Raw genomic sequence first — 13,308 nt, forward strand, 5'->3', positions numbered from 1 at the left:
CGGGACCGGCCGCGCTCCTCCCGCCGCGCTGGCACCGCCGCTGCTGCCCAGGTAAGTGCGGGGGGCGGTGGGGACCCGTCCCGGGAAGATGTGAAGCCAGGAGAGCTCCCGGTGCAGGGCCGCTGTCCAGGACCGCGCCGCACCTTCGGCCGGGGGCAGCGGTCGGTGGGGCCGCCGCTGCCCCCAGGAGCGGGGGCAGGCGGGTACCGGGATTAGCGGGGCGCGCGGCGGGCCCGGCGGCTCCTCTACAGCCGGAGCTGCCGGCAGGGCCGGGGTCGGAGCCGAGGGCAGGCGGTGCGAGAGCGCCGCATGTCTCCGCATCTCTTCTGAGATGCAGCAAATGCCCAGGAAATCAGAGCGGCATAAAAATGGGTCGCGGAGAAAAGCTGCGTTTGTCCTGAACGGGGTTTAGGTCCCTGTGTCATGTCCTCCCGCCGGGGTGTTCTCCAAGTTTGTTTCCTCCAGACCAGGGGGGACCATGGTCTTGCCTGGACAGGGGTGAATGTCTTTAAGCTGAAGAAAGGTAGATAAGATCAAATATTAGAAAGAAATTTTCCACTGTGAGAGTGGTGAGGCAATGGCACAACAGCCCAGAGAAGCTGTGGCTGCTCCATCCCTGGAATGTCCAAGGCCAGGCTGGAGAGGGCTTGAAGCAGCCTGGGATAGTGGAAGGTGTCCCTGCCCGCGGCAAGGGGTGTGGAAAGAGATGAGCGTTAGCGTTAAGGTCCCTTTTAACCCAAGCCGTTCCATGATCCTTGTGTGTTTCTTCCAACTCATGACATTCTATGGTTCCATGAACTTCATGGTCTCCTTTGAGAGGGAACATCTGAGTGTGAGGAGTGGAGCCGGACTGTGGTGTTATACTGTAGCTGTTAGTCGTGGAAAACATTGCCAGGATAAACTCCTCCTGCCCTGCTCCAGCTCCTGTGGGGAATGCAGATTGCTTTTGTGCAATGGGGACCTGGCAGTGACAGCACAGCAGGGGCTTGGCTGCCTGTGGTGGAGCAAATGAGAATTAAAGGTCTCTTGTGTTGTGAAATGATTTGATTTTTGCATCAATCACTCTTCGTCCAGGGAGAATTTCCAACATTTATGATTTTTATTGGCACATCTTTACGATCTGAACCAAATCCCATGATTAATGATTTCCAGTCTAGCTCACAGAGGTGTGTGGAGGGGTGGCAGTGATAGTGCTGCCGAATGAGCCTTTAACCTGGAGCTGGTAAATTGCTGAAGCAGCAGCCAGAACACAATCCTGCCTTGATTGTGCTCTGAACCGGCATTCCTGCTGCACTTCTTTTGGGAGCCACGGGGTACGTTGAACAGCAGCTTTGAAGCTCTCTGTGCTGTGCCGCTGACACGAACTCCTGGTGCCAAGGTGAAGAGCACCAGGGCACGTCACTCCCTGCCCGCATCCCTCCCTGCCTGTGCTGAGATGGGGCCGTGCTGCCCATCGCTGGGGCCCTGAGCTGCTCTCGCCCTTTTGCAGCGTGACTTTTGCTTCTGTTTCTTGGGACCATTTGAAAGGAAATCACCCAGAAAAGCTGCTTTATCCAGGTGGGTGTAAAACAAATCTTGGACCCCACCAGGAAGGGCTGGAGAGATAAAGCTTTGGCAGGAGGGCTGTACTGAGGAGGCTGGGCAGACAAGGTGGAGGATAGAACAGGAGGCAAAGGAGGGGTCCAGTGCTGCTCTGGGGATGTCAGAGTTACTGTGGGTCAGCAGCTGGGGGGACCCTGAAGCAGAAGCCAGGCAGCAGAATTGGGATGGGTATGGAAATGGCAGAAAGGTGGAAATGGGAGGGTTGGGCAGAGGGAAGGGCAAGCTATCTGGAGAGCTGTCAAGGGGGAAGAAAGGGGTGAAAAGCTAGAGAGGTAAAGAGGTGGTTGGGGTACCAGGGAGACAAGAAAATGGGGTTCCCGTGTGCCAGCCCCCTTGATTTTGGCTCATCTGCTCCATGGGCAGAGGGTGGGGAGCAGCACATTGCATATCTGCACAGTGTTACCATGTCCTGTGTGCAGCTTCTTCGAGGTGGAGGGACAAGAAGCAGTGACATGAACACAGGGGTGGTCCCCCAGTTGGGCATCCTATTCTGGAAGGCAGATCTGCTAGTCTGGGAAGCACAGCTACAGGTTGTGGGACTCTTTTTTCATCTTTTGTAGTGTGATTCCTGACAAAAATGGTAACTTCAGGATGGAGATCATCTGTTTTCATCCTCATATTATTTTAAAAATACAAGCTCTCCCTGCCCTAAAAACATCATCCCCTGTCACGCTGTCTTCTGTGTCACTTGACTCTCTTCTCACTGTCTCCTTTTCTCTTGGCAGGCAAGCCCTGTGCCCCTCCCTGGGGTCAGAGCAGGGCTGCTGTGGGTGGTGTTGATAACGCAGAGTGCACAGCATGGAACACGGGGTGGGGGTAGAGCCTTGGTCTCCCCAGTGCTCCAGCCGTATCTGGACTGTGTTCAGAGTCCTGTGTCCTGTGGAGAGAGCTGCTTTTTTTGGCAGCGAGTCTGGCTTGCCCCTGGAGACAGGGCAGTTTGATTTTGCTGAGCCAGACCTTGTTGGGAAACATGGGGGTTCCTCATTGAGATCATGGGCTGTGGCACCCAGGGTGTTGCAGCAGGGTGAGCAGAGAGGGGAGCTGCAGGCAACTCAGGGTGTCAGTAGGACTTTGTACCAGGGGCTGCTGTGGTTTTTGGGGGAGTTGATCTCTGCAGAGTGGTGGGGACAGCAGGAAGGTGCCTGTGGTCTGTGGGACACTGGTAGTGTGGCCGTGCTCGGACAAGAGCTGGAGCCCAAATGCTGTTTCACCACCACTCTGCACCATGAGGTGCGTGGTGTGTTCACTGTGGGGTCTGTGCTGGCTCCTGCTCTGACAGGCTTTGTGGAGGTGGCCTGGGACTCTGCCACACCAGTGCAGGCTGGCTGATTCTGGGGAGGGAAGGAGGTAAGCTGTGGGAGAGTGCTGGTGCACCTCTGGGCTGAAGCCTGGTCCCTGGCAGGATCACTAGGGCCAGGAGGATAGTGGAGAAGAGGCAGGTGTACTGCTTGGTGAACTGCAGGACTTTTGGGATCCACCTTATATATTTTTATTAATGTCCTCTGCCCACAAAGCAGCTGAAACTGTCTGAGGAGTTGGAGGTGGAGAGCATCACTGGTGGCTGGAATTGCACCACTGAACACAGATGGAGGAGGAGTGAGCATGAGACTTGCATGGTGGCACTAATGTGAAACAAGAGTGGGCCTTCAGGATATGATGGAGAAGGACAGTCTGGGTGTACTCAGCAAGGACAGGGGGATATGGAGTCACCACTCTAAAGTCTTTCTAATACTGGCACAGGTATGGAGGAACCTGGTGAGGGTGGTGGCTTAGTTGTGACTAAACACTGTGGGAGTCAAACCAGAGCAAATCCCCAGATAAGTGAGAGAAATGGGCAGTCCTTGTAAGAGCACACCATGACTTGAGTGTGGTGCGTGGGGGCTGGTGATGTGCCAGGGGTGTGTGGTGGGTCAGGGTGGGTATGTGTCTGGCTGGGATGGAGCCACAGAGGATGAGGGTGACATTGAGGGATGGGGTCCCTGTTAGGTGCCGTTGTGTGTGGTGAGAAGCTAGATGGGAAAGAATGCTTCAGGACCAGGGGCACCAGAGTCCTTGTGTCCAGGGACCAGAGGACATGGGACATACTATGCTTTGTGGGATAGGCTGGAGAGGCTGGGGTGGGATCTGTGCTGCACTTTGCTTGTAGGGTGTGACCAAAACAGGTCTGCTGCTGGGACTGCTCCATGGCTCCTGCTGGCCTTGTGTTAAAGGCAATATTTTGCATGTATGGAGAATTGGCAGCACTGTAGTGGACAGGGTATGGTTTGGGATCAGGGCTTGTTTTTTCACACAGCAGGGACCAGAGTCAGAGCCAGCTCTTCCTTGCAAGCATGGATGGTAACACCAGATGCTTTGAGGCTCCAGCTGACCCCTCCTCTTGTGTTCCTGCTTGGGGGCTGTGGAACAGCTTGCAGAGCTAGATGAGAATGGCTGTAACGGGCCCATGGTACCCTTCACTCTGCAGAGCGGACAAGCAAGTTTTCCAGATGTTGAGCTCAGTCCTTAAACAGAGAAGAAAAGAAATTACTTGACCTGGACCCTTCAGAGACGTCCATGAAGGATGTCTCAATAAGAAAGTGCTGAGCTCTTCAATTAGCTGTAACATCATTCTGAGTCCAAAAATTACCTGCAGGAACTGATAAAGCTCCTGAAGGACAAAGTTCTCAGGGCAGAAATAAGCAAATGTTTGCAGACAACAGAACTCAGATTCAATAAAAAGAAAATTTTATTGTATGCAGGAGCAGTTAAAAGTCAGCAGCTCCTGTTCAGTGCAGAGCTCTTGGACATTGCCTTAGAAGACCTATGCTACAAGTGACTGAAAGCTAGGAAAACAAAGCTGCCATGGGAAAGAGAGGTGGAGAGATCACGCAAACAGCTGGACTCCTGGCCCTGCCACAGCAGGGAATCCTGGCCAGAAACAGCCCTGAGGATCCTGGCAAAGGACGATGTTTAGAGCTGTAGAGGAAGGCAAAAGCTCTCTGGCACTTGTGCCAATCTCCAAGGGACACCCTTCCTGACCCCAGACTGGCAATGAGTTGTTACCTGAGCATGTGAGCAACCCCTGTGCCTGACCCCTGTGGCTGTCATCGTTCCAGGGCACAGCGCGGCTGCCTCACCCCTTTCCTTCCTCTACTGGAGGCACCTCAGGGGGGCTCAGCACCACAAAATGCTCCAGAAGTGGGGTATCTTGGGAGTAAAAATTAATTTCCAATCGCACCAGGAGACCATTAGTGCTCCAAAGTGTTGAGGAAGTGAAATATTTCAACATCTCCTTTTGTTCCCATTTTTAATGAGTGCTGCATCTGGCAAATGTGTGGATGGGTAGGTCTGTGGTGGTCTCCAGATGCCAGGAATGGATTTTCTTGTTCTTTGTATACCATTGAATCTTTCCCACGGATACCTGTCTAAAAAGGTCTTATACCCTTGAGGACCCCCAGATGTTAGTGGGTCCTGTCATGACTAGTGTTGGGTCCATTCTCCAAAGCTTACAGCAGAATTAGGGTTCTGTGAGCAGGCTGGAAGGTCACCCTGCTCACAGCTGGAGTTGGGTCAGATGACCACTAGAGACCTCTTCCAGCCTACATTCTTCCATGATCATGGGCAGAAGGTGCAGAGCAAGAGGTGCCACGCTGATGGGAGATGAATACCAGCATAGTCATGACCACAACTGCCTTGGGGCTGCCATGTTAATGCTCCCTGCATTAAAAGCTGCTGAGAGGTGTAATGTCTCTTTGATTGGCCCCTTGATCCCACTCTCTTTGAGAAACAGCCACCCCAGGGCTCACAGTGCCTACCCCTCCTTTGTGGTTTGCATTATTCTCCAGTACTGAGGAGTTCTCCCTTGACCTTGGGGAAGCTCTCCTCCTCATCCTGACAGAATGTCTTTGGCAGATATCTCTTTGGCTTTGAGATCCTGGTGTGTGTCTGATAAGAGACCTTCCTCATCCTAACTTGTGTGGACCTTGGCTTTCCATGGACCTGTGGCCCTTCTCCTGCAGACTGGTGATGTCAGTGAAGAGACAGAAGTCATTTCCTTGGGAACAGAGCAGGTCCCAGGTGTCCCACTTGTTCACTGAATTCAGTGGCTCTTCAGAAACCTCTTCAAAGGTCTTCAAGGTGCTCTGCCAGGTTGCCCCCAGTTTTCATCTAGATCCTGCTGCAGAGCACTGCAAAGGAAGCAGAGAGCTCACCTGTGCGGAGGAGACAAAAGTCCTTGAGTCTGGTTTGCTGGACTCATGGCAGAGATCATTCAGGTGTTTCCAGCTGTGGGAGGAAGCCAGTCCAAGCAGTAGTGCCTGGACATCAAGAGAAGAGAAAGGCTGGCTGAGCTCCTGATCCTGAGTGCTCTGGGAGAATGGACGTTGGATGCTGCTGATGGCAGGATGGGAGCACCCACTGTTGTCTGGTTTCCTTGGAATGATGAGCATGTTCCTGAGCTTTGGGAACCTGAACTGTGTCCCAGCAGATCTAGGGCTAGCTTGGGTTGGTCCCAAGAGGAAGACAGGGCAGTGGAGGAGATGCAGCTGTGGGAGGACCAAGTCTGTGCAAAGCCTGGAGGATCTGGGATTGTAAGATCCAGGGGCAGAGATGTTTGTAATTCCAGCAGCCATATCCAGGATCCTCAGGAGCTGAGAGCTGCTCTAGCATCTTTGTCTCCTGTGTGCTTCAGCCCCTGGGCAGTGTCCCAGTGTCTCTGAGAGCATGTGGCAACTTGTCACCAAGCTCCTGCCTTCTCTGGCAGCCCCTGCTAGCCCCTGGTGCCAGGAGATCGCATCAGTTGACTTCTTGATGACACTGGGAGGTCCCACATTACTGAGGAGAGGAAACTTGGGTCCAGGGCTTGAGAGGAGGGGACAGAGGGATGGAGAGGGGACAGAGCTGCCAGAAACCCCCTCTATGTGTCCAGGGGACCAGATGAGGTGAATTGTGCTGGGCAAGTGGGAAGGGAATGAGAAGCAGCCCTCTCACCTCTTCTTCCTCCGGTGGCACCCAGGGCTGATGTGGCCAAGGCAATGGGGATCAGGGTGACGTCCACAAAAAGGTGAGTGTGCAGCCAGAAGCTCAGTGAGAGGGTCTGGAGGGGCCTGGAGAGGGCAGAGGTACAGCTGGTGTCCGTGTGCACCAGGCCCCCCTCACACAGCAGATGAATCATGGCTGAGGGACTTGGTCAACAGTGGCACAAGTGTGTCTCTGCTCAGTGTTCCACAGAGGCCTCCAGCTGGAGCAAGCTGGGATGGCAGACTGACATCTCTTGGAAATGTCCATGTCACAGGGCATGGCCTGGTGCTCCTATCTCTGCCAGATTTCTAGGCAGGCGATGCAGAATTACTTACAGCAGCAGGACAGATGCTGACAGATGCTGCAGCTGGATGGGAGGGACCTGTGTGCCAGATAAGGAAATTATACTGGGGCAATAAACACGAACTGATCCTCAGGGGAAAAACATTTTTTATACCTGTGGTGTACTAATACACCTATATAGTTATATAGTTGCCACATTAGCTCTTGGAAAGGATTTTGGAGTCACAGCAGAGCACTAGATTAAAACAGGAGCCTGGGGCACTGCAGAGAGCAGAAGCACAGTGCTAATAATAGCTCTGCCAGCACTGCACTGTTCAGAAGTGGTGCAGGCTCTGGATTCTGCTCTGAGCCCAGCAGGAAGTGTGGGCTGGAGTGTCCCTGCCTTCCTGCCCTGCTGCTGCCTGCTTGTGGCAGATGGGTGCTGTAGGCCATGTTTGGGCAGTGGACACTGGGCTGAGCCAGGTGGGCTGTCTGGTGTGCTATCCCTGACTTGCACTGAAGCTTGATGTTGCCATATTTTATATAATTTTGCTGCCGTGCAAGGGAAGTGGTCGTGGTCAGTAGCACTATGTTTCCCATGTTTCTCCTGTTAGATAATTTTCCCAGTTTTTCCTGTTGGGGAGCAGACTGGTGTCCCTGGTTGTATGCTCAGGCAGTGCTCTCTGTGGATGATGGACAGCCTGGTGTAGGGGCCGGTTCCTCATTCACACTAGAGTTTGTGGGGATGGGGCTAGTCTGTTCCTCAGCACCACAACAGTTACCTTGTATTTTGGTAGCCCACTCCTTCTTGCCCTCTCTGAGCAGATGCTGAAGGTGTTCCTGTTCAGCTGTGTGCCACAAAATGTTGTTTTGTTCAGGGAACAGATGATGAATTGGTTTACTGAGCATGGACACCTTGTTCAGGTCAGGCTGTCACCCTTCAGGACCTAGCAAGGTTTTACAGGTGATCCTGTGTTCAGCTACCTTGTGTTGTATATGGGGTTATTTCCTTCTCCTAACAGATTTTATGGCTTTGGCCGTGAATCCTGCAGGATGCAGCTGCAGATCAATGCCTCTGGATGCCACTAACAGTGACATGGCCCTATTGTGTCCCCTGAGTTGGTCTGACAGGGGAGGCTGGTGCCTTTCTGCAACCATCTGAGTCCCAGGTGATTCTGAAGCATCTCTGTGTGCTTGCTGGGACTGAGGCTGGGAGCAGCCAGGTGGCTTCTTCTCTGATGTCATCAGCTGAAGTCCTACCAACAACCATTTTGGTTTTGCCTGGGGAACTCTAGGAGTGGAGAAGGGGCACCTCTGATAGCAAACACTTCCCTCTGACCCGCTTTGGGAGGTGCAGATGTCTCAGTGCTTTGGAAAGACTGGTCTGACCATCAGTGGAGAAATTAGGAGATGTGAAGTGGGCTTGAGGGGATGGCTGCAGATTGCCATCTTTAAGGTCCAAACAAAGCAAAGGCATCTCAGGTGACATTCTGACATTCAGGAACTCTGGCATCCCCCCAAGTCCTTGTTAAAACCAGTCAGACCAGCTAGAAACCAGTCCCACATCGGCATCTCTGGGAGGGTTGGAGAAGTTGGAGTGATTCTCTGGTGAGGCATATTTGTGAGCTACCCTTCTGCCATCCAACCCACCACCTGTCCAGGGGCCCCTGCTGTGGTCCCCATATGTGCAGCATCCCAAGGGAATGCTGCAATGCTGCCAGGGCACTGCTTGCCTGGGGCATGATCCTGTCTTGTTGCCACAGTACCCTTTTCTGCTGCAGGAAGTCTCCTGCAAAGAGCTGATCTGGGTTAGTGGGGACTTGGTTTGCTCCTGAGGCACCAGTGGCAGTATTTTATTATATTCACTAGATTGTTGTCCTGTATCACTGATACATCAGTGATCCAAGACTCGGTTTGCCTGCTACAAAACCATTTTCCCTTTCTTTCTGCTGGTTCTGGCAAAGGGCTCTACAGCAGCTACTGCAAGGGACATCCCCATTCTGTCTTCCCCCACTGCTTCCAAATCTTCCTCTACATTTATGCACCTTCTGACATGGTAACTTTTTTTCTGCATTTGCTCTTGTATAAACATTGTCATGCTACCTTCCTGGGATGCTCTTAGAAGAGCTCTTCCCTCTGCATTTAATAATCCTTCTTTGCAAAGTATCAAATAGCACATGCCTGCTTTGCACCATGGGCAAGGCACCAAGCTTGGATTGCTTATTCATCATAATCCAGGCTCTGAAGCTGCTTCTGCAACACAGCTGGGGCTTAGCAGAGGTGATGCTATGCATGGAAGGGGAGTTGGAAGTTGTGTTTTGGAGGGATGTAGCTGAAAACAGAGGGATACATCCTGATATTTTGAGTTGATGTTTAAGCTAAGGAGGTGCTTGGTATCTCTCTCCTGGCACTTCTCTAATTTCTTCTCATTGTAAAGAACTCGGGGCATCTTATAAGATACAGAAAAACCTACTTTGCCTGTCTCAAAATATAATTCAGAAATTGTATTTATCTTCCTGTGCAGATCAGAGGGCTTTTTGAAAAATATACAGCAAAACCATAGTAAATCAGTTAAATTCAGGACTGAGTAAAACAAATGAAATATACTATTTTATTGCCAGTGTGTTGGATGACTCTTTGCTGTTTTCAGTCATGGAATGGAATTGGGAAGGTTTATCTAAATTCTTAGTCTGTACCAAAACTGAGAGCACCTCAAGTCAAAGCTAACAAGAGAAACACAACTTGACTTTAAAAATTAAAAAAAAACAACAAACAATAGTGTAAAAAAAAAGGAGGTTGATGCAAATGGTCTGATAGCAAAACCCCTTTCTCTAAATAATTAACTGTTCCTAAGCCAATGGCATTTCTACAGGAATGAGCATAACTGGCATAGGAGAACTTGCGGGACTGTGCAATAGAATAGACTTCTTTTTTTCAGTCTCCTAATAATAACACAAAAACCCCAACTGAAATGTATTTATGGTTCAGTCGTTGTATTTGTGCTGCGACCTGTGTGCTTAGAGCTTTAATTCCCAAAGGCAGGGCTTTGGGAAGTTATTAAAGTCTGGCCATAAATGATATGAGGGTTTTTGTAATTAACTTTGATCCCTGAATTTATAAACTTCATAACGGAGTTTAGCGGTGTCTCCCAGCACGGCGACCCCCGCAGGTCGCTGTCCCCATGTCCCTGGGGTCACCGGGGTGCCCAGAGCGTCTATCACGGCTTCTCTTCCCCTCCCCGCCGCCTTCCGGCCGTGCCCCTCTCACGGAGCTTTTCTGCCCAGCGCAGGTGGGGATCGCCGCGGCAGCCAGGACCCTGCTGTACCATGCGAGGATGTGCCCGCGCCCTCGCTGACCTGCCCGCCGCCCGTCCCGCCCGGCGCCATGGGAGGATGCTTCTCCAAGCCCAAGCCAGGTGACTGCCCTCTGCGCCGGGCCCACTGGCCCCGTTGGAGAAGTAGGTCAGCGCTGGACGCTGGCCGGGGGAATGTTAATGCTCGGCTCCTGCAGGGAGGATTACTCGACTCTTAATCCCCCCAAATTCCTCAGTGCTCTCCCTCCCAGGCAGGGAGCTGCGGGGGGTTGCAGCAGTGCCAGGGGGTGGTAGGTGGGTGGGTGGGAGGAGAGCTCACCCTGTACCACGAGGGAGGCATCTCTGCCTGGTCACACTGCCTTGCTCTGCACCACTCACCTGCTTCCACCTTCCTGCCAGATCTGGAGCAGAGTTGCCCCCCTTGTCCCCCAGTGTAGGTTTGGGTGACAGGTATCCCAGCATAGACACATGGGGCTCCAGCACCTTCCTTCTGCCATATTTTTGTCACTCTGGCACTCTGGCCAGCCCTTATTTCTGTCCCTGTGGGAAGGGAGTGACCGGGGAAGGCGCAGACCAGGTCCTGGAGCTGCTCTGCTTTTGGGATTTTATTTTCTTGGTGAAGCTTGTTCATCTGTACCATCTGTTCTGCTGTAGACACCTGAACATCAAGGATTCTCCCCTTGCCTGGCACATTCCTTTCATGGCTACGCTGGCTGGGCTCCCTGCTCTCTACGGTTTGGGGAAGGCTGGGTGTATGTGCAAGGGCCAGGGGTGGTGCCACCTGCCCAGGCAAACTGGCTGGTTGAGGGGGGCTTGGTGTGGAAGTGTCAATGCTCAGCCCTGTCCTGAGCAGGCTGGGCATGAGCAGGCACTGTGTGATCACCCGTACTCGCACCCCTGGCAGCACCTGCATGGCCCTGGCACAGGGCCCCAGGGAGCAATGGTTGATCCTGTCAGTGTTCCCGAAGCTGCCGTGGAGGACTGCTCCTCAGCATCCCTTTATAGTCTTTGTGGGTGGAAAGATGTCTTTTGGGGACCTTTCCTTGGCAATTTGTCTTCACTGTCTGAGGCAGGAGGGATTTCAGGCTGAAGGACTAAATGGGTCAGAAGGGCAATAGAAGTTGTGCCTCACCGAACATCCATGGAGTGAGGTCCCTGCCTTTATGGAAGGCACAATGAGAGAATAAAGGTGCCTTTCCACCCTTGACCGGTACTGTGATTATGTTATGGGTCACCACCAAGGTAATATGGCACTGGACACTCTGACCTGTACGTCTTCTCTGTGAAAGCCCTGATTATATGTGCCTTTAAAATGTTTGAGGAGTAAAAACACATCCAGGAATAAATGCCTTTGTTGACTAAACTTGTGACAAACTCTGCTATGAGCTCCGCTGAATTTTGTATCCTTTCAGCAAAACTGTGTAATCTTGGACCAGTGTTGGAATACCAATGCTCATTTTTCCTTAGCTGCAGATTTTTGCAGCTGAGAGAGAGAACTGTATTTGCATAGCAGGGCCAAATGCCTGAAAATGGCACCCTGCAATGCACCTCCATCCCTCAGCTCTGGTTTGGATTAGCATCTTCAAAGGCTTTGCACAAGCCTTCCACAGCCCCTGGGTAGCTCACCACTGGCTGCAGGGCTTCATCCCAGGCTTATAAAACCTGCAAATGCAAGGAGGTAAACAGAGGCATTTGAGGATACTGATTGTTCTAGCAAAGGGTTTCACTGATGTTTCATACGGGAATTGTACAGTATTAGAGCTGAGTATGGGACTTTACTATTCCATGTCTGAATAAGAAGCAGGGACAGAGTAGAGCTATTTGCTCCCTCAGTGCTGTTTTCACATGAAGGGAATATTTCAGATGCAGCCTGAAGTGAACAGAATTGATTCAGGCACTTTTTCAAGGTGTACTTGAGATCTTTATCTGCTCCACCTCCTTCATTACAAGAGAGACCCTCAGTCACCCTGAGAACCCTCAAGATAACCTTGGCACTGTGCACATATCACCTTTTGATGGGCAGATGAGTGATACAAGAGCTCTGGGGAGTGGAGTCCCTAAATAACTGTGCTGACTGTACTGCCAGCCAGCCGTGAGGTCTGGCTGCTGCTGCAGCACCCATCCCTGTCCGGATATTTCCGTGTTTAATTAAGAGCTCATGTTCAAACAGTGAAGTAATCTGCTGTTATCTCCAGTGCTGCAGTCCCGTGATGCCAGATCCTCTTCTGAAGGCCCAGTTCTCAATCTCTGCATAACTCTCTCCTCGGGTTTGTTTGTCTCAGGTGTGTGATGCATCGGGGATGAGCTGCCCAGCTGGCAGCCTGCATGGTATCCCAGCACCCGCTCCCACAGCGCAGCCAGATCAGGATAATGGGTGTCAGGAACCACCGTGTGCCAGCTCTGTGTGAGCTGCAGCAGCTCTGTCTCTGCCCTGGGTATTGGGAGAGTGGCTTCAAAACCTGTAAATTTTGATTATTCTTCTTCTGCTGGGCTCAGTGTTTGATGGCAGGGCAGTCGTTTCCCAGCACATGGGGTGTCTTGGGATGCGCTTCACCCTTGCATGGAGGATGCATTTAGCAGGGAATTTGCTCTCTGCACACTGCTTAACACTGCTGGAGGGTGCTGGAGGGAGTGCCATTGGCTGTGTGACCTGAGCTTGGCTCAGAGCTTGTCCCCAGCCTTGCTTGGTAAGTGCTACCTCCAAGTTCTGGGCCGTAGCATTTGCTGACAGAGCATCTGGAGAGGGAGAGCAGAGCCAGGCACATTTGACATGGTGGTTTTGTCATTGGCTCTGTCATTTTTTACAGAACGATAGAATCATGGAAGGGACTGGGCTGGATAGGTCTGTAGAGACCAAGTAGTTTCAACCCCCTGCTGTGGGCAAGGACACCTTCCACAAGACAATGTTGCTCCAAGCCCTGTCCAGCCTGGCCTTGGAAGGAGGGGAGAAGTGGTCCATAGAAATGGTTTGGACTCTCTTTGAGACCACCTGAAGTCACTGTCATTGGGGCTTGCACTTGAGGTGGGTGGGCAAGCCCAGGGGATGCCTGGCAAGCGCAGCTCTGGCATGTCCCATGGTGGTGGATTACTCTGTGCTGGCTTTGGGAAAATAA

At 52.1% G+C, this 13,308-nt stretch overlaps 1 protein-coding gene across 1 annotated transcript in view; it reads left to right on the forward strand.

Annotated features, from left to right (window-relative positions):
- Positions 1-423: 423 nt before the first annotated feature.
- The window catches only part of AIFM3 (AIF family member 3), a gene marked incomplete at both ends in the record, with an annotated part of 51,831 nt that continues 38,946 nt past the window's right edge, over positions 424-13,308 (forward strand). The window contains one exon of the mRNA XM_084217535.1: positions 424-523. Coding sequence (XP_084073661.1) covers positions 424-523 — 100 coding nt within the window. The remainder of the gene's footprint in view (positions 524-13,308) is intronic.

This window comes from Fringilla coelebs (assembly GCF_963513975.1).
Source record: "Fringilla coelebs genome assembly, chromosome: 17".
NCBI lineage: Eukaryota > Metazoa > Chordata > Aves > Passeriformes > Fringillidae > Fringilla > Fringilla coelebs.